This window comes from Hippoglossus hippoglossus, chromosome 18, assembly GCF_009819705.1.
Source record: "Hippoglossus hippoglossus isolate fHipHip1 chromosome 18, fHipHip1.pri, whole genome shotgun sequence".
Lineage (NCBI taxonomy): Eukaryota > Metazoa > Chordata > Actinopteri > Pleuronectiformes > Pleuronectidae > Hippoglossus > Hippoglossus hippoglossus.
In genome coordinates this window covers 1,354,930-1,382,336 of record NC_047168.1, presented here as the reverse complement: position 1 = coordinate 1,382,336, position 27,407 = coordinate 1,354,930, and the positions used below count along the sequence as shown (strand labels likewise).

Genomic DNA, 27,407 nt, shown 5'->3' with positions numbered 1-27,407 from the left:
AACTGTGCGTAAAGAGCATCAGGAACTTTATGCAGCCCGGGAAGAATGTCTAATTAACACCAGACACAGGGAGAGTCTCCATCTGAAGGAAAATGTAATTAGTTGCTAGGCAGGTTGATAATGTTACAGTTGATTACGTCTTATACTAAGGGAATGACAAAGACCCACAGCACAGGTCAAGCCCATGTAAAAGAGATTTTTCGTTGCAACTGTTCGCTTTCACCAGACAGCACCATATATCCAGCATAAAGAAATATAATAATGTATGCGCCCTTACTGGAATGATTTTTTTTTTACCTATATTAAGTGTGTGGAAATGTAATAATTTATAAAAAATGCAGATAGACATCGCCCGAATCTAATGGAGTCTGGAGACAGGACCTTCTAAATCGAGTAAGGCCTGAAACAGAGGCCTCCAAAACTCCAAGATTTATAATGGTGTCAAAGTTGGACCAACAACCACAACTTTAATACACCATTAGAATCGACCCCTGACGTAACTGTAGGGGGAGACAAAGTCAACTTGGGAAAGTATGACACCATTAGGTTTTGGGACAAATCAGAAGGTGGAGAGATCCACCTCCTGATTGGTTGAACGGGCAACAGCAGAGACGAGGATGAGCATATAAGCAGAGGGTTTGAAGCTCAGTCTTCAGTTGGGTTCCGGAGCCAGCTCGGGTTTACATCTTGTAAAAAAAATAAACTCTACTGCATTGAACTCTGACCATCTCCAGTGAATTCTTTTGACCAACTATTGAGACTCCAGTAATAGCAAAGTATACGTATTGGAAAAGAAGTCAGGACTGAGCATCTGGTCCAGTATTAGAAAAGTCTGACCCTCATCATTAAAACTGTTATTTACACTTTATAAACAAATCCTTTGTTTTCTTACTCACAGGTTTGCAAAGGGGAAACAAATAACCACAGGTTTTTTAAATTTTTTCTGAATTTGTACTTCAACATAATCCCATAAATTGATACTGATTAAGTTCAATGCTTTAAGGAGACAGTCTCTAGCAGCTTTCTATTCGACTCTGCTGACCCCTAGGGTTGAGGCCATAGACTGCAGTTGCAGCCCCATTTACCCCAACATTCCCAAAACAGGAATGTACATGCACACTGCATGTATAACACACACACTCACAAATTTATATATTTGTCACATGACAGTGGAATATTTCCATTTTTAATTTGATAACTTTATTAAACATGGCTTTTACATCTGAATATAGTGTGTAAACATTGTGTGGCTGTGACTACAAGCAGGTACACTCACAGTGTACAGTGTATGATAGTGTTAGGATTTTAATAATATAATTAGACACTATAGCCCCGAAAAGGATCGATTTTACACGCACCATGTTTGTACCTTAACAGAAAGAATTAATGTTTTGTTATGTGTTAGGACTGTAATCCGTGGCATACAATACACTGTACTTAAACTTGTTCTCATACATAAACCTTTATATATATTACAGTATTCCTTTAGCTTTATTCAACATCACACATACATGAATGCACTGTGCTCATTAAGACACTGTGACCTATGCCTTAGAAAGAAATCAAGAAGCTGCCCCAGCTTCTGAAGGGCAGATAGGAAAGGTGTTGTCTTGTCTGATGAATACGCATGCTTACACACACAGAACATACAGCCGATAAAGCAGAAACACAATGTTTCTCACTCCAATGAACAACAAACACTGTATCTGCAAAACTACTGAAGACTCATAAAGCTTCAGCTGGATAAAGGCTTGTTTTTAATACACAAAACTTAACACTGTCAGAATGTGAAGATTTGCCCAGCTACTATCAAAGGAAGGACGAACCTGGGAGCGGCTCCTCATCATTGGCGGATTCCAGTGCCTAGAGGCTGGGACCAGCCTGTGCACTAGCCACGGTTACTCCCCCTCATTATTGACCAATGAAGTTCTACCTACTATTATAAATATTGCACCCGCCGTCCGTTCGGGGCGACTCTTGACTACCCCGAGCTACTGACTAAAAGCCGAGGCTGTGCCTTGAGTGCCCATAGCTATGCTGTACCTTTTCATTGCTTCTAAATAAATACTTTTTGAACCAAGACCGACCCTTCTCATACCTAAGGATAAAAGAACACGACAAAATTGGTGAACCCGACGTGATCCTGAAGAGAAGTTTTGACCAGAAAGACCGGAGACCCAAAGGTCGAGGCCGCTCCGATCGATTCTCCACATACTCACGGGCGCCAAACTAAAAGGTAAGCAGAAACTTGTTAAAACAAATTCTGCATTAGTTATATAGGCATTGATATAGATTGTGAGTGTGCGGAGAGGAGAAAGGAGGTAAAACAATAAAGTTCTGTGTTTTATGGAAGCAATGAAAGGGTATGTAAAATAAAAGTACTAAACAGAGGTCTGGGACCCTGTGAAAGGTCTGGGACCTTGTGAAAGGTCAGGGACCTTGTGAAAGGTCTGGGACCTTGTGTGGGGTCTGGTACCCTGTCTTGGCGCAAAAGAAACAAGATAAAAAAGCGAGGTCTGGGACCTGCGCGGGACGGGCGCCACACAAAGTCTGTGACGCACGAACCCTTAAAACTAATTCAGATTGGAGAAAAGACAGACGATTCATGCAATAGATTGCATCCGTGCAACCAAATCTGGGATTATGGTGTGAACCTGGAGGAAGGGGCTACCGGCACTGACGAGTGAGGAGCTTAACTAGCCAGACACACCGTTGCTTGAATCGGGCACAAATTAAACATGTCGTGGGTACTGACAGATGAAAAGACTGACTAGAATAAAAAGACTGACAGAGACCAAAAAAACTGACCATAAAAAATATAAGATTTAAGAGGTCTGAATGTGTGGGTATTTACTAAATACTAAACAATAGCGTTTTGGAGATTGATTAAAGAACTTAAGGTAACTAATACGTGTGGGTAATGGAACTGATCTGAGTAGTCCTAATATGAACTTCATGTAAAGGAACTATGGTGACACAGCACTAAGTCTGATACAAGTGTGAATGAAAGTGTGTGTGTGGAAAACGAGAGAGAACCAAATTAGGAGGAGATAACAAGAGGAAGGTCACCCGGCTGACAGAGACAGAATAAATAAGGAAATAAGAAAAATAGAGCGAGGTCGCCATCTGGTGGCGGATAAAAGAAAGTACAACTAGCGGTGTACGCCTGCCATCTGGGGGCTGATAAAGGGTATTACAGCTAGGGATAAAACAAGGACGCCACCTGGGGGAGACCAAAGGACATTACATCTCGGGTTACAACTGGTTTGACATCATTGGATTGGCTTGTGTTTTTTGTTTTTATTTTTTAAATTTTTAATTTTTTCCACTAAGAGACAAATGACGACGGGAACTTTTTACAGTTAGAGATACACACCCCTGACATACCAACACGACCAACCCCGACCCACACAGATACACACACATTACAGCAACATGTCACAACACCTCACTCGTCGTGGGTTGAAGCACTGCCCTTGGCGCTCATGTCAATAAGAAATTCATCCAATGGTGTCACCCATCTATCCCCACATGAGCTTCTTACAGGACGGCCCTTGCCAGGGCCTCCTCGAGACCCTGGGTATGGACCCGGGTTGGATGTATGTCAGGAGAAATTGACTGACTACATGAAAGCCTTAACTAATCTTACTGAAGTTTTGTCTGCACAGGTCCAGGCGGCTGCTGGACGTTCTGACGAGACACCCACGGAGACTCCTGTTCCAGTAAGACCGGGTGATTGGGTAAGGGTCAAAGTTCACAAGAGAAAGTGGCCCGACCCTAGGTGGACAGGACCTTGGGAGGTAACAGAGTGTACCTCACATGCGATCCGAGTAAAAGGAAAAAAAACAGAGGCAATTTGGCACCACCTCACACAATGTGCACCCACTGACCCACCTTCTCGGTCTTTACGAGAAGTAGCCACTGATTTGGCCGACTCCTCCTCAAAATCTTAAAGTAATATGTTGACCACAAAAGGAGGGTCTATCTGTATGTCTTGTCTTGATTATTTCCAAATATAAGCTTGTATACTCTACTTTAAACTCAGCTACGCACCTCTGAGTTCCATATGAGCAAAGAGAAACACGCAGATAATGTAAATGATGATGGAGATAGCAGGACTTCACCCCTGTGGGTGAGGCCATCAATTGTTTTTTTTCTACCTGAGACAAATCCCTACTGCTTTCCATGATTTCGGTTACAAGTGTGATTTCTAGTAATCAGGCAGTGAATTCTTATAATTCTAATAATTGTGTTTCTGTTGCTTTAACTCCATAGATAATTAAGACATTCTAAATGATTTACAGGACTGTTGATTTTTTTTGTGACGAATTCTATATAATACTTTGTAATGAATTCAAATATTTAATTCCCAGTTTAACTTTATGTTTGAGCACATCTTTTGTTTAATCAATTGTAGTGCTCCTATTTGATAAGCTTATTAAACTGTTCTTATCCCAAGGTTGTGAAGGTAAAAAGTTCAGTTAGTAATTGTCCCAATAATTTTGTAATTGTACAATATGAATGTTTTGTACTTTAACAATTCAATTAGAGAAGCAGTTTACTGAGCTGGTAACATATATCCTGTGTCAAATGTTTTTATGTATTCAAGAGCAATTTTCATTAATGGGACTAGAGTGTCCATCTTATCTGGTATTTCAGTTGGAGTTGTTTATTTTATTTTATTTTTTATTGTTTTATTAGATGTTTGTTTTATTTGTTTTGTTTATGTTTCATTCAAACAAGGATATTTTAATATTTCAAAATTCAAATTCAAATGTCAGACTGAATAATGTTCATTGCTCTTTGAAAAGGTGAACTTGCATGATTATGTTATAATATAATTTTTCCTAAAAAGGTTTTAGAGTTATGACAATATATAATCCAACAAGATTTGCTATCGAGACCGCCAACCAAAATATTTTTTTATAGTGCACAAAATTAGAGGGTTCCTTGCCCTGTTACACATATCCAAGCAAAATTGGTACTGTGAAATGATATATCCTTAACTGAATAGAGATCAAATTTGGAGTGAAGAAGCAATTTCCACACAGAAATTCTTTATTTATTTAATTTTCTTTGTTTTTAGAATTGGAAGATAAAGACTACTTAAGAATTTTACTTGAGATTTTCACCCTTAGAGATAATATGTGCTAACATTTTGCAAGTAAATTTTGTATCTGATGTTGTGATAATTTTATGATATTTTATGCATCTTATTATACGAACTCTGACCGTAGCTTACTCCATAGGACTTCATATTAGTCAACTTTCATTATGAATGGTCGTTCCTCTTTTTACCTTGACTGCTATGTGATGCATAAAAAGCCCTGTTGGATTTTTTTTAAAAAGTTAAGAAAATGCTCTAGTTATATGCCAAGTTTGGTTTCCTGCTATGTTAATGTGACTTACTTTTGGTCGTTTAACTTCGTCTTATGTACAGATGCTTGAAAAACGCTTTTTCTCCCTTCCTATGTTGTACTACATTTTTTAAGAGGCTAAATAGACTATTTTATACTATATCTTCATAGTTAGGCTATTTTATCTTTCAAAATCTAAAAAGGGTGGCACACGCCACCCGCAAACTGTTCCTCCTACTGTTCCTGCTACTCTTAAAAGGTGTTATTCCTAGTGACTTTGCATTGTGCACATACCCTTTTAATGAAAAACATATTTTCTGTAATAACAGAGTACAGAGTGTAGAGTTTAAGCATAGGTAGCACGTGTTCTTTGTGCTTTTTGCTAAAGCAAGTTTTTCAGCCCAGCCTTTTTATTTTATTTTATTTATTTATTTTTTCTCTTTCATTTGTATTTTTTATTTCCCCCCTCTCCCTCCTCTCTGTGCATTACCCTCACCCCTCGCCATCATCTCACTTCACTATGGCTTCCCACAACTCTCAATTGATCTCAAACCTCATTTCCTGTGCTAGACAAAATGACATCCAGAGTTAACACTCAGTGTCGTTCCATACAGTGTGTCTCACTTAATGCAAAAGGACTAAATAACCCAGTGAAAAGACAGAAAATAGTATCCTATCTCCAGCAGCTAAAGGCAGATATTGCATTTATACAGGAAACTCATTTAAAAACTGATGCTGTCAGTTATCTTAAAAGAAGATGGGTTGGACAACTGTACCACTCACAGTTTAACGTCAAAGCCAGAGGGGCCGCAATCCTTATACATAAAGATATCGCATTTCAAGCAGAAGAGGTGATTGCCGACACCAATGGGAGATACGTCATTGTCATTGGTCAGTTATTCTATGTTCCTGTAATTCTTGTCAATGTTTATGCCCCAAATTTTGATGACCACAACTTTTTTACTAAACTCTTTTCTGCCATACCTGCCCATAACAATTACAACTTGATAATAGGAGGCGATTTTAACTGTGTGCTCAACTCCACACTAGACAGATCCTCAGCTAGACCTCAGGCTCTCACCAAATCAGCCAAGGTCATCAATGGTTTTTGTGCACAATCTGGTCTTTCAGACATTTGGAGATTTAAATATCCCAATAAAAAAGGCTTCTCCTTCCTCTCCAGTGCCCATCATACTTACACCCGTATTGACTATTTTCTGATAGATAACAGGTTAGTGGGGAATGCAGACTCTTGCCAATACCACTCCATTTCTGTCTCAGACCATGGAGCTTTATCCTTTCAACTGAGCTTGCCCAATTGCTTCAGACCCTCTGGCCATTGGAGGCTTAACCCACTTCTATTGGCTGATGAAGAGTTTGTAAATCACATCTCCTCCCAGATTAATTTCTTTATAGAAACTAACACTAGCCCAGATGTGTCCCACTCAACCATATGGGAGGCGCTTAAAGCGTTCCTTAGAGGGCAGATAATTGAGTACTCCTCCAGAATAAAAAAAGCAAGAATGGCCAATCTTGAGACCATCTCCCAAGCCTTAGCTGATATTGACAAACAATACGCCTCATCCCCCTCTCCAAGTCTTTATAAAGAAAGGCTTCGCCAGAATACGATACACTGACCACAGACAAAGCCACTTATCTACTCACCAGGGCCCGTTATAATATTTATGAATCTGGTGATAAGGCTGGCAAACTGTTAGCCCAACAAGCCCGCCAATCCGCCTCCTCTCGCCTCATACCTAAGGTCCATGGTGAAAATGGTGAGATCATGACCAACCATTTGGGGATTAACAATGTCTTTAAACAATACTACAGTGACCTATATAGCTCTGAGCAAGATGAAAACTCCCCAAAAATTGAGAGCTTCTTTGACAAACTCACATTTCCCTCTATCCCTCTGGAGCACAATTCACCACTTGGGGGAGAGATCTCAAACACAGAAATCTTAGAAGCTATTAAATCTTTAAAATGCAATAAAACACCTGGGCCAGATGGCTTTACCTCAGACTTCTATAAAAAATTTGCACCTGAACTATCCCCACTGCTTCAAGCCATGTTTAATGAATCCTTGTCGTCTAAAGAGCTTCCACCAACCCTACGACAAGCTGCTATTACACTTATCCCTAAAAAAGGTAAAGACCCACTACAGTGCGCTTCTTATCGCCCTATCTCTTTACTGAATGGCGATTATAAAATTCTGTCTAAAATCCTAGCCGCTAGACTGGAGAAGTTACTACCACACATAATATCCACAGATCAAACAGGTTTTATTTTAAATAGACACTCTAGCTCAAACTTGAGAAGACTCCTAAATATCGTGTATTCCCCTTCAGCCCTTGTTCCTGAAATGGTGATTTCACTTGACGCCGAAAAGGCGTTCGATCGAGTTGAATGGAACTACCTGTTCTCAGTGCTCAAGCAATTTGGATTTGGTGAAGCTTTTATATCCTGGATAAAACTTTTATATGCTCAACCCTTAGCTGCAGTAGTTACCAACGGTCAGCAGTCTGAATATTTTTCCCTGGGTAGAGGCACCCGCCAAGGCTGTCCCCTGTCGCCCCTCCTCTTCGCCATTGCAATAGAGCCGCTAGCCATTGCCCTTAGGCAATCGGATGAGTTTTCAGGCATAGTGCGAGGTGGACTTACTCACAAGTTATCCCTCTATGCAGATGACTTGCTATTATATACATCTAACCCTATAACTGCAGTTCCCTCAATTGTCAACACTCTAAATCAGTTTGGGAAAATATCTGGCTACAAAATTAATCTCCAGAAGAGTGAAATGTTCCCTCTCAATCAGGCGGCCTCTCAAATTTCCCCATCACATTTCCCATTCAAAGTAGTTAAGAAGGGATTTAAGTACCTTGGAGTAGAAATCACGCCCTCTTTTCCACTGCTATTTATAAAGAACTTTGGGGTGCTCTTGGAAAAGTGTAAACAGGATATGGTGAGATGGTCCGGCCTGCCACTCTCCTTAGTCGGCCGAGTTAACCTAATTAAAATGATTGTGCTACCAAAATTTCTTTACCTCTTCCAAAACATTCCCATCTTGATAAGGAAATTTTTTTTTTAAACTTTGGACCGATGCATAGCATCCTTCATCTGGAATGGTAAATCACACAGGATTAAAAGGCAATCGCTTGAAAGACCCAAAGGGCTTGCTGGCTTGGCTTTGCCCAATTTTATGTATTATCATTGGGCCTGTAATATCCAGAAAATATTGTTCTGGATGAAGGACTATCAACCTGACAGCAGTGAGGCCTGGATACATCTTGAGTGCACAGGCGGCCCGGTCCATTTGCACTCTGTCTTATGCGCTCCGTCCCCTCCGACCCCACATACCCGATTTTTCTCCAACCAATTGTCCTTAACTCAGTTGGAATCTGGTCACAGTTTAAAAGACATTTCAACCTGTCTACAATGTCAATTCACTCCCCAATTGTCAATAATTACAATTTCCCACCCTCTACCTTGGACTCAGCTTTTAAAATCTAGATGGCAAAAGGCATTACTTCCACACTTAGCCTCTTTTTTCAGGGCAAATTTGGATCATTCGCACAACTCTCTGAGAAGTTTGACCTGCCAAAATCACATTTTTTTAGATATCTCCAAGTAAGACATTTTGTGCAGAAAAACATTGCCTCATTTCCAAATTTACCATCAGATAACGCAACTGACAATCTTCTCACTTTGTCTCCGCACCGTAAAGGCTTAATTTCAGTCCTTTACAAGCAAATCTGCAACATCTCCCCCCAGTCACTGCAAGAAACTAGAACACTCTGGGAAGAAGACCTAGGGGAAGTAATGAGAGAGGATCAATGGGAGGCTGCGCTAAACTTAGTACACACATCATCCCCATGCGCTAGACATAGCTTAATTCAACTTAAAGTCCTCTTGAGAGTTCACTGGACCAGGGCTAAACTTGCCAAGATTTTCCCTGATGTTGACCCCTCTTGTCCCCGCTGTAAAAGTCAACCAGCTGATCACATACATATGTTCTGGTCCTGCCCCTTCCTCAGAACATTCTGGGCAGACATCTTTCATGCTTACTCTAAAATGTTTGGTGTGGTCATCCCTCCAAACCCATTATGTGCCATTTTTGGCTTTACTGATGAAGCTCGTCCTCTTAAGGGCAGGGCCCATGTTGTCATAGCTTTCACCTCTCTACAAAGCCCTCTACACAGCATACAAAGCCCACTACAAGAGAAAGATTAGATGGCAACCACCCCCCCCCCTCCCCTCTCTCTCCCCCCCTTTTTTTTCTTTTTTAATTTCTAGTTCTCACAACACACACACACACACACACACACACACACACACACACACACACACACACACACACACACACACACACACACACACACACACACACACACACACACACACCTCTTCATTGCATCTACATAAAAAAGCATACGCCTGCAACAGTTTCTTTGTCACTACAAATGCAGTGTGCTACGCAAGGGAATGAATGTGATAAAATGGCCAATGAATGTGAACGAACAGATAAATCTGCACAGAAAAAGTTTTCTTTGTATCCTACAGTGCCTCAGTGTGTCAGAGTGGACCACGATCTCGACTGTGCCCCTCTTCAGAGACCTGAAGTGGCTTCAGCCCCAGCCGTTGACCTCCGCCCTGTATTCCACCACGAACAGAACAGCAGACACCTGCTACAGGTGTGGAAAGAGGGGACGTTGGGCGAGGGAGTGTCCGGAGGAACGAGGTGCAGCTGCTCAGGCAGATTTGAGGAGGGGGGGCCGGGAGAGAGCGGTGGAAACTATGATTCATTCGACGCCTGAGATACATGGTATCGCACCCACACCACACATACATCTTTATGACCTTCTTTAATGATAAAATTCTAACTATTAGAAATAAAATCAACCATCTCCTGCCCTCAGTTGGCACTAATACCTTATCAAGAATAGAAATCTCAGAAACAGCTGAGAATCTTACCAATTATTTAGACAGCTTCTCTCTGATCACCCTCGATCAGCTGAGCAAAAATAATCTCATCTTCTAAACCTACAACTTGTATCTTAGATCCCATTCCCATTAAATTACTTAAAGAAATTCTGGCCCAACAGAGGACAGTTCAGGCTGTTCCTGCTGATTAACAGTGGCACTTGTATGTTGACATGTCCGTAATTCTCACTACAGACCTGAAGTTCAACGTCTACTCAGCCATCAAGAGGAAAGTCTGTGCCATTAGCTGCAGAGATCTCCAAAGGCTGCTCAGAAAGGAGGGATTCGAGTGGCTGGATTCAGACATTGGGGAGTGCTTTGTCTATCCATGCTCTCTCTACCATATTCACTTGGGCCCCTGAGTCGAGCAGCATTTCAAGACGGACTCCATTGATAGCACATGAGACCATACATTGCTTTCCTATGAGATGTGCTAGACGCTTTCTTGGTGGTGGTTGGGACGATGTTGGCACTCCCCCACGGCCGGCAGTTTTAGAGTGGCTGGCTTGTGCTGGTGGATCCTCAGCTATCACGTTCACTGGCTGCCCCTCTTCAGTGACCTCACCCCGTTTCCCGATGTCTTTCTCTGCAGACAGCCGATGGCCCGATGTCCAGCTTGGCCAAAAAAAACAGTGAGGGCCGCTCACCTTGCTCTGCTGTATACAGTTGCTGCAATGCCCCTGGTGTCAGATGATGGGAGGTGAGGACGGTCTGGAGGTGGGCAGGGGTCCGCAGGTGCCACACTGTTAGAAGGTTTTGCCATGTGGGTGAGATGTTTGGTCAGTGAGGACACTTGTGCAGTCAGTTCTCTAATAGCAGCACGGTTAGCCTGTAACTTAGTGTCAACGTTAGCTTGCTTGAGTCACTACTGTCAAGCTGAGCTGTACTTACAGTCACTGGGCTCTCTTTGTCTTGCTGCTTAGCATTACTTAATTCTTGGAAAAGCTCAGTACTGTTTTTGTCCCTGATGTGGGCACGGAGAAACCGCTTTAACTCAACAGTTAAATCACTTTTGTTAGTTAACATATCTTGAAATGTAACAGGTTTTATGATCTTAATCACAGTGCGAATTACCTCTGACTCTGTAAAACCTTCTTCAATCAATCAAATTTATTTGTATAGCCCATATTCACAAATCACAATTTGTCTCATAGGGCTTTAACAAGGTGTGACATCCTCTGCCCTTAAGCCCTTAATCGAACCAAGTTTTCTCGGAAAAACCTCAACACATTCAATATTTACATAAAAATTCCAATACCTCAATAGTTGTCAAGCAAGATAGTCATCCTTCTAATTTAGTGTTAGCTTATTTAAAGCTGAAAGTCACCACAAATATACTAATGCAGATAAAATAACTGGGGTTAGACCAAAGATTCTAAGACCTTTAGAGGAATACTTCTCTTTCCAAGAATGAGTTGAATAGATTGATGGCTCCACATGGTGAGGAACCACCTGTCAGAAGCCCGACTGAATCTCATAAGACATAGACTCTATTTATACAACCTTGCATTAATAGTAAGCACTTCTGATTTGGCTGTAGAAGGTTTATCTGTATTAATTGGTGTTGACTGATCAGATAATGTGAAGAACGTTGCATTAAGTGTGTCTCTACAGATGACGTCCAGAAAGAAACATTGCTCCCAAAACTAAAACAATACAGAGGCAAGCAGCAGCTTGCAGAAGAGGTATTTTCCAAAATGACTATGATCCATCAAAGCACTTTGTAAAGAAAAACTGTGAAAACAATGACCCACCCAAGTCTGTTCTGTGACTTGAATCCAACAGGAAACCTCTGACAGTTTTAGAGCTGAAGTAGCAGAATAAGAAAGAAAAGACATATGTAGCGCCCCTTTAAGTGGAATTACATGGAAAAAGCTCAAATGACTTGATTGACATAAAGAAATCTGTTATCGCTTATATACACCAAGTCAAAAACACAGACCCTCTTCTCTACAAAGTAGATGCTTCTTAGCATCACGCCAACTACTGAAATATGAAGTTTAACTTGACACAGAAAAACGTCCAAACTACAGATTCAAATTCAAACCCCAATAAATGAGCCTTTGCTGGTTTTTGGGTCGAACAACAAAGACATGCTTTAGCTGGCATCAGAAATGCAGCCAGTTAACTTGCTCTTTCATTGGGCCCACTGAAGAACCAGGTCGCCAAGTGGCACATGAATTCTATTTATCTACTCCACAGCAAAGAAACCAGTTTAGCAGCAGTGACAGCTGACAACAGGATGGACCTGGAAGAGGTAGAAGAAATTTCCTGTACCACAGAAAACAGTGTTGGACAGGCTGACAGTGCACATGCAGCAAAGCCACATTGGAATAGATCTATAATTTGTGGCTGAAAGCTTAAAGCAAGCGTTGCAATTCTATTATTTTAACAAAATTTGAGATTTTAAAAGGGACATTCCAACATTTTACATAGTGTTAGTTTACACAGTTTACCCACCATGACAAGTTTTACTCAGTCTGTAAAAATCCATGAACTGTATATAAACATGGACGACACATCTCCACTCAAAGTTTCTTTATGTCAATCAAGTCATTTTAGCTTTTTCCATTTCACTCCACTAACATTGAGGGGGCAGTGTGTATGGCCTGTACTTCAGTCAGCCACCAGGGGGCAGTCAAGACTCTTGTCTTCACCGTTAACACTGATATAAAGTCATCTGTGAAAACAGTTTTCATTGTGTGGTTGTGAGAAGATCTGTAAACCGGTTACTTTGGCTTGAGTTTGAAAACCACACATTTATAACTGAAACCCTGAAATATAAACTGAGGGAGTAGAGTTTAAAAGGAGGTGGAAGTTATCAGGTGCAAAGAAAAATGCTTTTAAGTTGCATTATGGGAAATGTAGGTCACAGACAGTCCTCCCTTGGCCTCTGCTTCCATGTACATTTTTTAAATAATTGTCTCTGACATCAACAGTGAAATCCATGAAACAACAACTTTATAATGAAACGGAAGTTAAACAACTTCACACACAAAATCTGTTTATAGAGATTAGGAAACATTGAGCTCTCACACAGAGCTCTCAACCTTATGGAGGTACAACACTCAGTTGCTGGAATATCCCTGGGATAGTTTTACTGATTATCACTAACACACAGAATCTTGTTTTTATATGCAACATATCAACAGAAAGACTTTTGGGAGTATTAGTGTGTACTCATGATCTAGATATGTTGGTTGCTTCTTCCACACGTCTTTATGAATGTACTCTCCTAAAAGCACAGTTTATATGTAGAACAGTTAACCCCTCCCTCTCTTACCTTCCCTGAAGCCTCGTGGGGAAGGAGCGTCTCTTACAGATGTTACAGTAGCACGTTGGAGGCCCAGCGCAGGCTGCAGGCTCGAGCCCTTTCTCCATCCGAGAGCTGCCATGCCCTGATGACCAGGGTTTTTACACACAAGCTTTTGTTTGCGTGTTTGAGTATGAACTGCAAATACATATATAAAATATCGTTGGCTTTATTATAATATATCCATTTAAATAGTGTACATAAATATTTTTCAGATGTAACACAAAATATTTTAATTGTTTCACTCGTCACATTCATGAATGCAAAATAAATGAGTTTAATTGGGGGACCGCCCCTAGTGGTTGATTCTCCCGATTTTCTTTGGCGGCCATTTTCTCAGTCTGCTTTGAGCTGCAAGCCAGAGTCACTGCCGCAGGTGGAAGACCAAACCTTGGTGAGTAAATATATTTAATGTTTCCTGCTGTCATATAATGTGCATTATGGGAAATGTAGGTCACAGACAGTCCTCCCTTGGCCTCTGCTTCCATGTTCATTTTTGAAATAATTGTCTCTGACATCAACAGTCAAATCCATGAAACTATAACTTTATAATGAAACAGGAAGTTAAACAACTTCACACACATAATCTGTTTATAGAGATTAGGAAACATTGAAGTCTCACACAGAGCTCTCAACTTTCTCTCTGAGGATTCTACGTTCTTTTTACCCTGTTAAAAGGGTTTTTAGTAGTTTTTCCTTACTCTAGTTGAGGTCTAAGGGTAGAGGATGTCACACCTTGTTAAAGCCCTATGAGACAAATTGTGATTTGTGAATATGGGCTATACAAATAACATTTGATTGATTGATTGAACCTTATGGAGGTACAACACTCAGTTGCTGGAATATCCCTGGGATAGTTTTACTGATTATCACTAACATGTAGAATCTTGTTTTTATATGCAGTATATCAACAGCAAGACTTTCTTCATGTTTTTGGGAGTATTAGTGTGTACTCATGATCTAGATATGTTGGTTGCTTCTTCCACACGTCTTTATGAATGTACTCTCCTAAAAGCACAGTTTATATGTAGAACAGTTAACCCCTCCCTCTCTTACCCTCCCTGAAGCCTCGTGGGGAAGGAGCGTCTCTTACAGATGTTACAGTAGCACGTTGGAGGCCCAGCAGGCTGCAGGCTCGAGCCCTTTCTCCATCCGAGAGCTTCCATGCCCTGATGACCAGGGTTTTTACACACAAGCTTTTGTTTTTTTCGTGTTTGAGTATGAACTGCAAATACACAAGGAGACAATCAGTCAGAAGGGTTGTGTTTGTATAATATGATGTTTGTTCCTCTAATATATTATTATTTATTTATTTTATTTCTATACAGTCCAAAAAATTATTCAAGCCCTTCTTAGAGGTGACAAATTTAAATATTGTTTGCTTTATTAATATATATCCATTTAAATAGTGTACATTAATATTTTACAGATGTAACACTAAATAGTTTAATTGTTTCACTCACATTCATGAACGCAAAATAAATGAGTTTAATTGGGGGACTGCCCCTAGTGGTTGATTCTCCCGATTTTCTTTGGCCGCCATTTTCTCAGTCTGCTTTGAGCTGCAAGCCAGAGTCACTGTCGCAGGTGGAAGACCAAACCTTGGTGAGTAAATATATTTTGTTGTAGTTTCTAATGTTTCCTGCTGTCATATAATGTGCATTCCGTAATATTGACTGAAATATGCGCAACAGCCGTCAAAACTTAATCCAGGCAACTTTTGCTCAGTTTTTAGTCAAATCGGAATTGGCGGGCAAGCTGGCTAGCTAGCTAGTAATGTCCGCCTTTTCCTCGCTGCAGAGTGACAGTGACTGTAACTCACTAAAGGTTTAAGTGAGTTACAGTGGTGACTTGCCCAGGTCTATAATCACTAGTCTTTAGTCTTAAGCCACGGGCATTTTTAGCAGCCGAAATGTGTCATATGTAGAGGAATTATGAGCTCATATAGCTACACACCGGCCGCATAACGTCCGCACAACGTGTCACGGTTGTTCTCACCGGCAGCGCCTCTGTGTCATCATTGTGACTTAGTATCTCATTATTATCAGATACTAAGTCATAATAATGAGATACAGGATTTTTATTTTTCTTCATCACGTTGAAATGGGCTTCCATAGATTTTGACCCAACAACTGATGAACTTCCTTCTATGAAACTGCAGTTCATGTAAGAATTCTACTTTATATTTATGTTTGTAATTTTCTATTGCGTTGTTCAGCATTGTACTTAAAAAGTGTTTTGTATTTGGGTTGTTTAGGCCTCCGCCACTGAGGGTGCAGAGAGGGACATTGCACTCGCAATCATGTGGATATACACTATCTGAAGAGATGGAGATGTGGAGCCAGAGGACGTGGGAATCGTGATTGAAGGCATCAAAGTCATGGACAACTTAGGAAGGGTGATAATGGGGTTCATCATGCTGTTTGGGCTCATTAATGCCCTTGATCTGAGCTTTCCAGACAACCTCAAGTACACTTTCCAGTTTATTCAGAAATGAATTTGAATTGGCACAAGCTCTATGCAAAGATACAGCAGCTGAAAATAAAGTTGTTTGCATGAGCGGGAAACACAGCCGACAAAGTTCTGTGACCTCAGTGATGTTTTCCTGGGTCCGACATTTTTAATGACTGGATTTCCATGAGCTGGGAGAAGTATGTTCACATATGGAAATTCTGTCCACGTAACTTCCCCTTTCCATCTATGTGACTTTGTCTCTGCTCTACACCACTTTTGTACTGCTGCCTTGTCACCTTCATGACTCTCAACTCAGGCCAAATGGACATAAACACGATTTTACTGGAGTTTTCTTTGGTTGTGAATGACCTCTTAATGCTGCCAGTCACTCTGTTACAGATTAGAAGCTACATTTAAATTACTGCTTTAATGAGTTATAATGAGTTAAAACCGGATTGTTTTTTTACAAGTTTATTGCCTTGTTGTTTTGGGGACTGGGGGATTGCTAGGCATTTATTTTTCACCAGCTACAGAGCTGGGCATGAGAGTCAAACTGGTGAATGGCTATTTCTGAACAATTGTGATCAATATTGCTAGATGCATGGACCCAAGGGGAGACATTACTCTGTAAATTGGCTTCTTTATGGCTGTATGGATGTCATGTTGAATATTAGGAGAACACTGTAGTTTTCTTGGCCTCTTAATGCTGCAAGTCACTCTGCTAGAGAGCTGTTAAGATTACCATTTGTTTCCAGTGCACTTCAAAAGGTTTAGCATTAAAGAAAAGTGTATTCAAGTAAAAGTTAATATATTATAAGTATAAACATATATGTATTTGTATTGATGTTGATTTCAGGATTACTGTCAGGATTGTGTTGCTTTTATTTCCTGATCAGTTTGTTTCTTGATATTTGTTGTATGTAGAACAAACAAAAAGGTTTTCAATGTTGGTTGGTTTTTACTATGCCAGTTTCTGAGCTTTTTAAAATAAAAAAAAACTCAAACAAGGTTTGTCTCATGCGTCTAAACGGGGATCAGATGAAAAGCAATATTACCTGATTAATTTCCAATTATATAATTTTGTGTTGGACTAACTAAAATCAATTTAACATCATCTATGTAGATATTTTACTTTAGCTGCCTTTAAAAAAGATAAGTTGGTGTTATGTAAATCAACTTTACTAATCAACTAGTTAATGTAATAATGTTATTTTAGCTTTATGTGAGAGAAATTAGTTGGACTAATGAGAATAAATTATATTGCAGGGATTTTATTAAATTGAGTTGGAGCTACAATTGAATTGATTTCACCCAATGAGTTATTTTTTTCAGTGTAGCCACTTACAGGAAGTATCTTTTACAATTAAAAATAAATTCATTGATTTCAGGGTATTTAATGAATTTTACTTTCACTTTTTCAGAAAGTGTAACTGACCAGTGGATTGGCTGGTGTACTGCAGGAGTCTGTCTCAGTCTCAGGATGGTTGGGGTCAGGGGGTAGTTCAGAGGAACATGTTGTTCTCCTCCATCCCGGTTCAGCACAGCTCTAACACAGCCTCAGAGTTTGAGACAAAAGAAGGTCTAAAAAGGCCAAACAGAGACACAGACAAAGGGAGTAAACAGTCCTGAAGATGCATTCGCGGATTTTACCACCAACAAATCTCCGATTCGCTTCTTGCTCACTGTGGATGTCTTGCAAACATAACACAGCTTTAAAACATAAGCTTGGTGGGAATTTTAGGCCCTATAATCAAACTACAATGCCACTGAGTAAAGTGCATAACTCCACCAAGGCCCAACAGTCCCCTTAAAATCAACCAAGTTGCACCAATCATGCTTGATTTCTTTTTCAGTCAACATACATAAATTATTTCCTGAGAAATCATCAAAAATGTTATCAAACACTCTCATCTCGCAATCTTAAAGAAAGTGAAAAAATTCCTGGACCCACAACAACATTTTATGAATTCTTTCTATGGTCCATGATGTGAAAACCAAGGAGGAGCCCTGATTCCTCTGTGAGCATCAGGAACCTTCCCCCATTATAGTAGCTGGGACAGAGATATCAGAAAGAAGCAGCTATTGAGACCATGAATGTCAGGTATAGTGAAGACTAATATATGGGAATTTAAATATCGATCATATTGTTGCATCACACAACTCACCCAGTTCAGCTGCATGTTTCCTGAGGTAATGTCCTGTCAGTTGTCTAAATGAACTAATAACTATTTTCCAAAAAAATTTCAAAATATATTTAATGGGTTGTGTTCAAAGCTATGGAGCTAAAAGTAAACATGGAATGAATTAAAGATTCAGTGTGTAAGATTTTGGTGAAAGGGATCGATTGGCAGAAAATGAATATGAAATAATCCTACTGATGTTTTAACTAGTGTGTTTCATCTGAATTCTAAAAATTGTGGACTTCTTTCCCCCTTAAATGAGCCCCTTATATTTAAATACTTTATATTTACATCAGGAGCGGGTCTGGAAGGGGAGCGAGCTGTGAGAGGAACTCAGCTGCAATATGCAACTGCACCACTACATCTCACCAAATTCTACAGACTGAATCTTTAAATGTGCATCTTACTGAATCAGGAATTGGACATGGATGTTTGATATATCATTGGCCCCTCTGTGTAAATTGTGGCCCCTGATTTATGAAAATACTTGACCAGCCTCTGGAGAACAACCCCCCAAGCTAGCTTGTCCTTAATATTGAACTCATTACTTTTCTCTTCTGGACAGTCTGACAGGTCTTGACCATGACCTGACAGACATATTCAGCCAGAAGCGACCACACTGAAAGACATGTTGGTCTAATGTTTAATGTGTATTTTTCCTTTGATGCAGAAAAACCTAGGTGGAGGTTTCCAGGTTGTTTGTCTGCCCCATTTTTATGAACACATGTCAAATTCTGTACGAAGCTTCAGTTGGACTCAGAGATGAACTGAAACGATGTTGGTGATTTAAGGAAAAATGTCAAGGTCACTGTGACCTCATGTTCTTGTGAATGAATCACAAACACTTTCAGGGAATTTTGTTACATCCAACACAAATATTCACTTCAAGGATGATTTGATTACCTGAGGTCCACCCTGAAACACATTCATAGACCCAGGACAGATATAATACAGAGTTTGATGACATCAAATAACCCTGAGGGAGATGAGTGAATACAAAGAACTCCTGCCAGAGAGGATTTACAATGCAAAGCAGCCAGAACAATGGAAACAAGAGTTATCATGTTGGCTCCTTTGAATTATTTTGTCACATTATATAATGTTATTATAATGTCACGTTTGTTGTATAACTGAACACAAATGCTGCCAAAGAAACAGAACAAAACCAGAAGTGCAGGGAAAAATACATAATCAACAAATTTAATTACTTACACTCAGAAGGCTGGTAAGAGAACTCAGGTGATCCAAGAGCTGAAACTCAAAACAGAGACACAGGAGCTGGACTGAACAGAACCAAAGTGAAGAGACGACCTGACACAGACAGAATAACTGAACCCAGGTGAAACACATGAGGTCAGGTGCACACAATCACAAGATTGAAGTGACCAACAATGACACATGGGGGGAATAGGAAGTGAAGGTCACAATAAAACAGGAAATGGCACAACATGGACGTAACTAAACTGAGGTGAGGGACACACAAGGAAGGGGAAGATTAAAATACAGAGTACAAATCCAAAAACACAAATATACAAAAACAAAGTCCAAACAAAAGATCATAACTTAAATGAAAAGTCTAAAGTGACTGCTATATAGAACACTATATAGTGAGCTCATCGGAAAAGAAAAAAAAAGCTTTCAGACACTAATCCGCACATTTTTTCTGCATCGAAAAATGACATCATTGCCGCAGGAATAAAATGTACAACAACAACAATGTGGAAAATCCCAAAGTAAATTTTAAATGTTTATTTTGCAGCTGTACAGGTTGAAGGTGGCGAACAACCACAGGGTGGAAGTTTATTTCTGAGTTTCTGTTTTTGTGAATTGTCTGACAGGCCTGATCAAACTGTCTTGTGGGCAACATGCAGCCTGGAGACCAGAGGTTCCTCACTGTGTTGTGAATAAAAGATCCAAGTACTTCTTCACAAAGCTAGTACCACTGTAAACTTGTGTTTTCTTTCTCTCCTTGTTCTTGAAGTGAAGCTGCAGGACTCCTCTGGACCTGAATGACCCTGCTGTGAAAGCAGACATTCTGAAATCAGCAAGTTTCCAAAATCCACCCTGAAACACACTCATAGACCCAGGACAGATATAATACAGAGTTTGATGACATCAAATAACCCTGAGGGAGATGAGTGAATACAAAGAACTCCTGCCAGAGAGGATTTACAATGCAAAGCAGCCAGAACACTGGAAAGAAGAGTTATCATGTTGGTTGAGATCAGGAAACACACAACATGCTGGGGCTGAGTTGGTGCTCGGGCCTAGAAGGACTGGATCTGAGACATGTGGTGCAAATTGTGTCTCCATGAACACATCCATGTTGTAAAGATGAACACTGGATACCTGAAGGCAGGCTTCAATATCCAGTGGGGTTACAGCCTGAGGATATGCAATTGGGTAATGAATTAATTCAATTTGATTCGTTTAGCACCAAATCATAAAATAGATTATCCCCATGCACTTAAAGTTGACACCTTGTCAAATTTTTGAGAAACCCAACAGTTCCCACAACGAGCAGCACTGATGACTGTGGAGAGAAAAAAAAACTATTTTACTAGAACTAAGAAACCGTGAGAACCAGATTCAATGTGAGCGGAGAGAGAGAGAGAGAGAGAGAGAGAGAGAGAGAGACAGAGAGAGAGAGAGAGAGAGAGAGAGAGAGAGAGGGAGACAAGGAACTATTGTCAGAATAGTTGTTATAATGAAAATAATGCAGAGATGATAGCATTATAATATTATTATTATTATTATTATTATTATTATTATTATATCATCCTTATTTTCATCTGATCTACAGATTGGATGGAATTAGATGTTGTTTGCATCTTTGCCTTTTTGCATAAAGAGTCCAACAGAACACTGACTATTGTCAGTAGAAGAGGAGGAGCTGGTGTTACATTTCCCTAAAGCTGCACTAGAACTAGTTCAGTTTGGTGTTAGTGGTGAACACTGGCACAGACAGTCCACAGAGCAGCATCAGGATGGAAGGGATCTTCATTGGTGTCTTGTGTCTCTCAGGTCAGTGAATTTCACTGTTTGTATGATGTCTAACAGGAAATCTGAATATAGAGATTAATTTGAGTCCTCATACATAACAAAAATAACTGGTTTCATCCTCAGGGTGCCTCACCTTCTCCACATGCCTCCTCCATCAGTACCACTTTGTGTCTGATGCAATGAATTGGACTGAAGCTCAGAGCTACTGCAGAGAGACGTACACAGACCTGGCCACTATTGAAAACACTGAAGAAATGAAGAAACTTAAAGACACAGTTTCTGCCGCTGGTCACAGCTCTGAGGTTTGGATTGGCCTGTACAGTCATATTGACTGGAAGTGGTCAGATGGGTTCAACAAGAGTGGAGCTGAATATAGGAGGTGGCATCATAATAGACCAAACTATTTAGCAGCCAATGAGCTCTGTGTGGTCCAGTTAAAGTCTGGAACATGGTTTGATATTGGCTGCCATATGAAGAAGGCATTTGTCTGCTACAGAGGTAATGATGTGCTTTATATTGATCTTTACTGTACAACAAAATGTATAAGATATGATTTTGAAAAACATTGTGTGATCTCAACAATCCCTCTTTTGTTCTCAAACTTAGCTGCAGGAACATTAGAGGATTCTGACTTCGTGCTGGTGAATACAGCAAAGAATTGGTCTGAGGCTCAGAGGCACTGCAGAGAACACTTCAGAGATCTGGCCACTGTGAGGAACAACGCTGACAGAGACAAGATACAGAACATAATATACCCTCTCAGATGGGCATGGATCGGTTTGTACAGAGATCCTCAGATTTACTGGTCCGACGGGAGTAACTACTCATTCAGCTCCTGGTATCAGGATTACAACAGACTTGGCTCGATGAAAGTCGTATGTGGTGTTGCAGATTTGAAGAAGGGAGGAAAATGGAGGTTATTTTCCTGTGAAGAAAGAAAACCATTTGTCTGCTACAGCATGCGTGGATGGTGCTTCCTTGAGTGAAAGAGAGAGAACACATGCTGACATTAGAAAAACAGTTATTGTCTCAATAGTGATTCTTATAACATTAATGCATTTATGAATATTTGGATGATGTTTGTTCTGTCTATTGTTTCTTTACAGTGAGAGAAACTAGAAATGTCTTGTGATGTACTTGTATGTTATCACTTCATTAATCTGCTCTGTGATGGTTCTTCAAGACAAACTGACACTTTGGAACATTTTGACTCTGTCTGGTTTCAGACTCCTTCACTAATTCTCCTTGTGAATGAGATTTCAGCTCTTAGCTCTCAGCAGTTTTTTTTTGACAGATTAAAAAGCTAAATTACAAAAAAAACTTTACAATTCACTGGTTTTGGTTTTTCGGAAACCCCTGTCTTATAGAAAATGGATTGGTAAGATTAAGTAGATAGACAAAAATGTGTGAATTAATAAATGCATCAATAAATATATGTACATGCAACATAAATAAATGACTTATATGTTCTTCTATTTTCTTTTTGACTTAAAATACCTTGAGCAGCAGACATTAGTAGCTTCATTAAATATATGTATTGAAATAGTGACCAGCAGAGGTCGCTACGTGTTACCAAATTCCTCATATCTCCAAACATGACCAGCTAATTATAACTTTTAATGGACATTTTCCTTCTTGGTAAACCGTGACATGAGGTCATAGTGGACAAATCAACTGGCCACGGCAGTGGCCAGTTGACTACCTCTCCACTCTATTACATATTCTATATGTATGGGGAATGATCCCCCTGCTCTCAAGGTGCGTAGACATTTCTTTTATATACACCAGCTTGCCCGGCCACGCCCTGCAGTTCACCTATAAAACACCTGTGTTGGCGTGAAATCCATTGATAGTTTGATTGACACATGTCTCCGAGAGGCCTTAGAGTGGGAGAGAAAGTCTCTTCACTCAGAGAACCAAGGTTACAATGTAACCGAGCATCCTCTGTTGTATCGTGATTATCTCTAAAACATTTTCCATACATAAGGGGCAACTCTTTTAGACACCTTGCAAAGAGACGATACATCCCACAAGCCGGTATTTGACAAATGCACAATTTACAAATGCACACTATTTTCATACCAACCAGGTCAAAGCCCCACAGTACACAAAGGCCAAGCCAGAGAGGCAGCAGGGCTGCAGAGGTTAGTCTTCAAGATGCAACACTGAGCAAAGGAAACAAATATTGGCCCTGCAAGATGCAGAGGTCAAAGTAAACAGGATGGCCACTCTGTCCAGCTTGTGAACACTACAATGACACTCAGTAGAGTGCAAACCTCCACCAAGGCCTATCTGTCCCCATAAATTTAACTAAACTGCACCAAATTGCACACATTCATAAATATCAGTCCCCTAAACATGCCTGATATTTTTTTATCAAGATCCATGAATCATTTCCTTCAGAAATGAACTGAAATTATGCAAAATGCCCTATCTCACGTTATATTTCTAATTCAATTCAAATTCTATTCAATTCAATTTATTTTCATTTGTATTGCGCCAAATCACAATATGTCCTCACTATGTAAAGAGCCTCCAGATAATGTATGTTGTGATATGGAGCTATACAAATATAATTAAATTGAACTTTATATTATCTCTTGGCATTTTACATAGGAAGACTGAGACCTTATAACATTGTAGCTAAACACAATAGCTCCCACTATGACCAGCACTGACAACTGTGGAGAGAAAAAACTCCCTCATTAACTGGAAGAAACCTCAGAACCAGACTGAGTGTGGGCAACATCTGCCTCGACCAGTTGGGTGAGAGGAGGAAAATGGTGGAAGGGCGGAGAGGTGGGTGGAAAAGAGGAGAGAGAGGGGCGGAGGAGACGGAGGGGAGAGACAGACCAGGAACATTTGGATACGCATCATATTTAAGCTCAGACTAGTTGTTAAAATGACAATGATAAGAGTGATATGCATGCAATGATGTTATAAATCATAATCACACTTCTTGTTGTTGTTGAGTGTCAGATCTGGATTCTGCAGCTCTAGAGTCCAAGATACAAAACTATGGGAGAGAAAAAACACAATAATTATGAACTATGTCCTGTTACTTCACACACACACACACACACACACACACACACACACACACACACACACACACACACACACACACACACACACACACACACACACACACACACACACACCAGTATTAAAACAGAATGAAGTAGACTAACATTTCTTATAGCAGACAACCATGCAACACTGGCACACAGTCTGAAAGAAAGAATATTTTCTCTATATCAGCTCACAAATAAAAGACCGTCTGGGGTTTAAAAGTGATCACAACCACTTGCTGATTGTGTGAAATGGCTTCACGTATACATGACACAATCCTGAGAGAAACAATGGGACATTATTATAATCATTATCATGTCGTGGATTGTATTAATTTAGGGCAGGCAGTGGATGAAATATCTGAGGAATGTATTTGCATACATACACTATGACCTGACATATAGGATCTTATTTTAATACAGCTCAAGTAAATCCTGTTATTGACAGTATTGTCTAGATGTATGTGCCTCTACCTGTTAGCATAGCTACAGGTCTACCAGCTGGACCTCATGGTCTATGCCAGGGGTTCCCAAACTTCCAAATATCCAAAATTAAACATACAGCTTCTTAATATATTTCCCTTATTTTTTAAATAATTAATAATTTGTCATGTGTTTTAAACATTCCTTGTAATTTCTGTACAGTAATATTAACTGTAAACACATTTAGATATACATATATATTCTAGTTTTTCTATTTTGTTATTCTTTACATTCAGTATCTCTCTCCCGTTATAAACAGTGCTTGTCATACAAGTATGTGTGTCTCTGTGTGTATACCTGGTCCCTCACTAGTGGGAGGGGTGGGCTTGGTGGCTCCTACACAGTTTATCTATCCTAGGTTTTATGGCTGTCAGACGAATGTCATTCTCCACTTGTAGATATGCTCTGTGCTTTGTTTTCAATACCTGCAATGTAGAAAAGCCAGACTCGCAGAGGTATGTGGTGGCAAATGGAAGAAGAGATTTCATTCCTCCGAGTTTTAGATGCCAAGGTGGTATTCCATGGTTGTGGCAGATTTGCAGCTGTGTCATCTTCACTCTGCTTGTCTGATGGTTTCTTTTTAAAAATGTGTCCATTTTTGCCTTTAGCAGGAGGTAGCTAGCTATTTCTCAGGCACACAGCAACTTTCTGATTCAACGGCTGCTCGATTCTGATTGGCTTGAGCAGTGTGGGGTTTTTTTTAATTAAAAGATTGGCATTAGGAGAAAAAAAAGATTGGCATCCAAGGACACAGATTTCGATATGCAGTGATTAATAACATCTAAAAAACATATTGAATTTAATAATTTTATTGTCACATTGTCCCCCCTTTTCCCTTACAGTACAAGTTTCTTAATGTCAATCAAGTCATTTTAGCTTTTTCCATTTCACTCCACTAACATTGAGGGGGCAGTGTGTATGGCCTGTACTTCAGTCAGCCACCAGGGGGCAGTCAAGACTCTTGGCTTCACGTTAACACTCATATAAAGTCATCTGTGAAAACAGTTTTCATTGTGTGGGTGTGAGAAGATCTGTAAAGCGGTTACTTTGGCCTGAGTTTGAAAACCACTTATTTATAACTGAAACCCTGAATTATAAACTGAGGGAGTAGAGTTTAAAAGGAGGTGGAAGTTATCAGGTGCAAAGAAAAATGCTTTTAAGTTGCATTATGGGAAATGTAGGTCACAAACAGTCCTCCCTTGGCCTCTGCTTCCATGTTCATTTTTTAAATAATTGTCTCTGACATCAACAGTCAAACCCATGAAACTACAACTTTATAATGAAACAGGAAGTTAAACAACTTCACACACAAAATCTGTTTGTAGAGATTAGGAAACATTGAGCTCTCACACAAAGCTCTCAACTTTCTCTCTGAGGTTTCTACGTTATTTTTCCTTACTCTAGTTGAGGTCTAAGGGCAGAGGATGTCACACCTTGTTAAAGCCCTATGAGACAAATTGTGATTTGTGAATATGGGCTATACAAATAACATTTGATTGATTGATTGAACCTTATGGAGGTACAACACTCAGTTGCTGGAATATCCCTGGGATAGTTTTACTGATTATCACTAACATGTAGAATCTTGTTTTTATATGCAACATATCAACAGCAAGACTTTCTACATGTTTTTGGGAGTATTAGTGTGTACTCATGATCTAGATATGTAGGTTGCTTCTTCCACACGTCTTTATGAATGTACTCTCCTAAAAGCACAGTTTATATGTAGAACAGTTAACCCCTCCCTCTCTTACCTTCCCTGAAGCCTCGTGGGGAAGGAGCGTCTCTTACAGATGTTACAGTAGCACGTTGGAGGCCCAGCAGGCTGCAGGCTCGAGCCCTTTCTCCATCCGAGAGCTTCCATGCCCTGATGACCAGGGTTTTTACACACAAGCTTTTGTTTGAGTGTTTGAGTATGAACTGCAAATACATGTATAAAATATTGTTTGCTTTATTAATATATATCCATTTAAATAGTGTACATACATATTTTACAGATGTATGACAAAATATTTTAATTGTTTCACTCATCACATTCATGAATGCAAAATAAATGACTTTAATTGGGGGACCGCCCCTAGTGGTTGATTCTCCTGATTTTCTTTGGCGGCCATTTTCTCAGTCTGCTTTGAGCTGCAAGCCAGAGTCACTGCCGCAGGTGGAAGACCAAACCTTGGTGAGTAAATATATTTAATGTTTCCTGCTGTCAAATAATGTGCATTCCGTAATATTGACCGAAATATGCGCAACAGCCGTCAAAACTTAATCCAGGCAACTTTTGCTCAGTTTTTAGTCAAATCGGAATTGGCGGGCAATCTGGCTAGCTAGCTAGTAATGACCGCCTTTTCCTCGCTGCAGAGTGACAGTGACTGTAACTCACTAAAGGTTTAAGTGAGTTACAGTGGTGACTTGCTCAGGTCTATAACCACTAGTCTTTAGTCGCATAACGTCGGCACAACGTGTCACGGTTGTCAGTTGTTCTCACCGGCAGCGCCTCTGTGTCATCATTATGACTTAGTATCTGATTATTATCAGATACTAAGTCATAATAATGAGATACAGG

The 27,407-nt window shown here is 39.9% G+C and overlaps 2 protein-coding genes across 2 annotated transcripts in view; both read left to right on the top strand.

Annotated features, from left to right (window-relative positions):
- The window catches only part of LOC117779199, a 54,458-nt gene that overhangs the window by 16,645 nt on the left and 10,406 nt on the right, over positions 1-27,407 (top strand). The gene's annotated exons all lie outside the window — the stretch shown is intronic.
- Positions 20,508-22,646, top strand: LOC117779194 (L-selectin-like). Its single transcript, XM_034615190.1, has 4 exons — positions 20,508-20,690; positions 21,139-21,311; positions 21,414-21,788; positions 21,903-22,646. The coding sequence occupies exons 2-4, from the start codon at positions 21,275-21,277 to the stop codon at positions 22,274-22,276; spliced, it is 786 nt and encodes a 261-aa protein (XP_034471081.1). The 5' UTR covers positions 20,508-20,690; positions 21,139-21,274; the 3' UTR covers positions 22,277-22,646.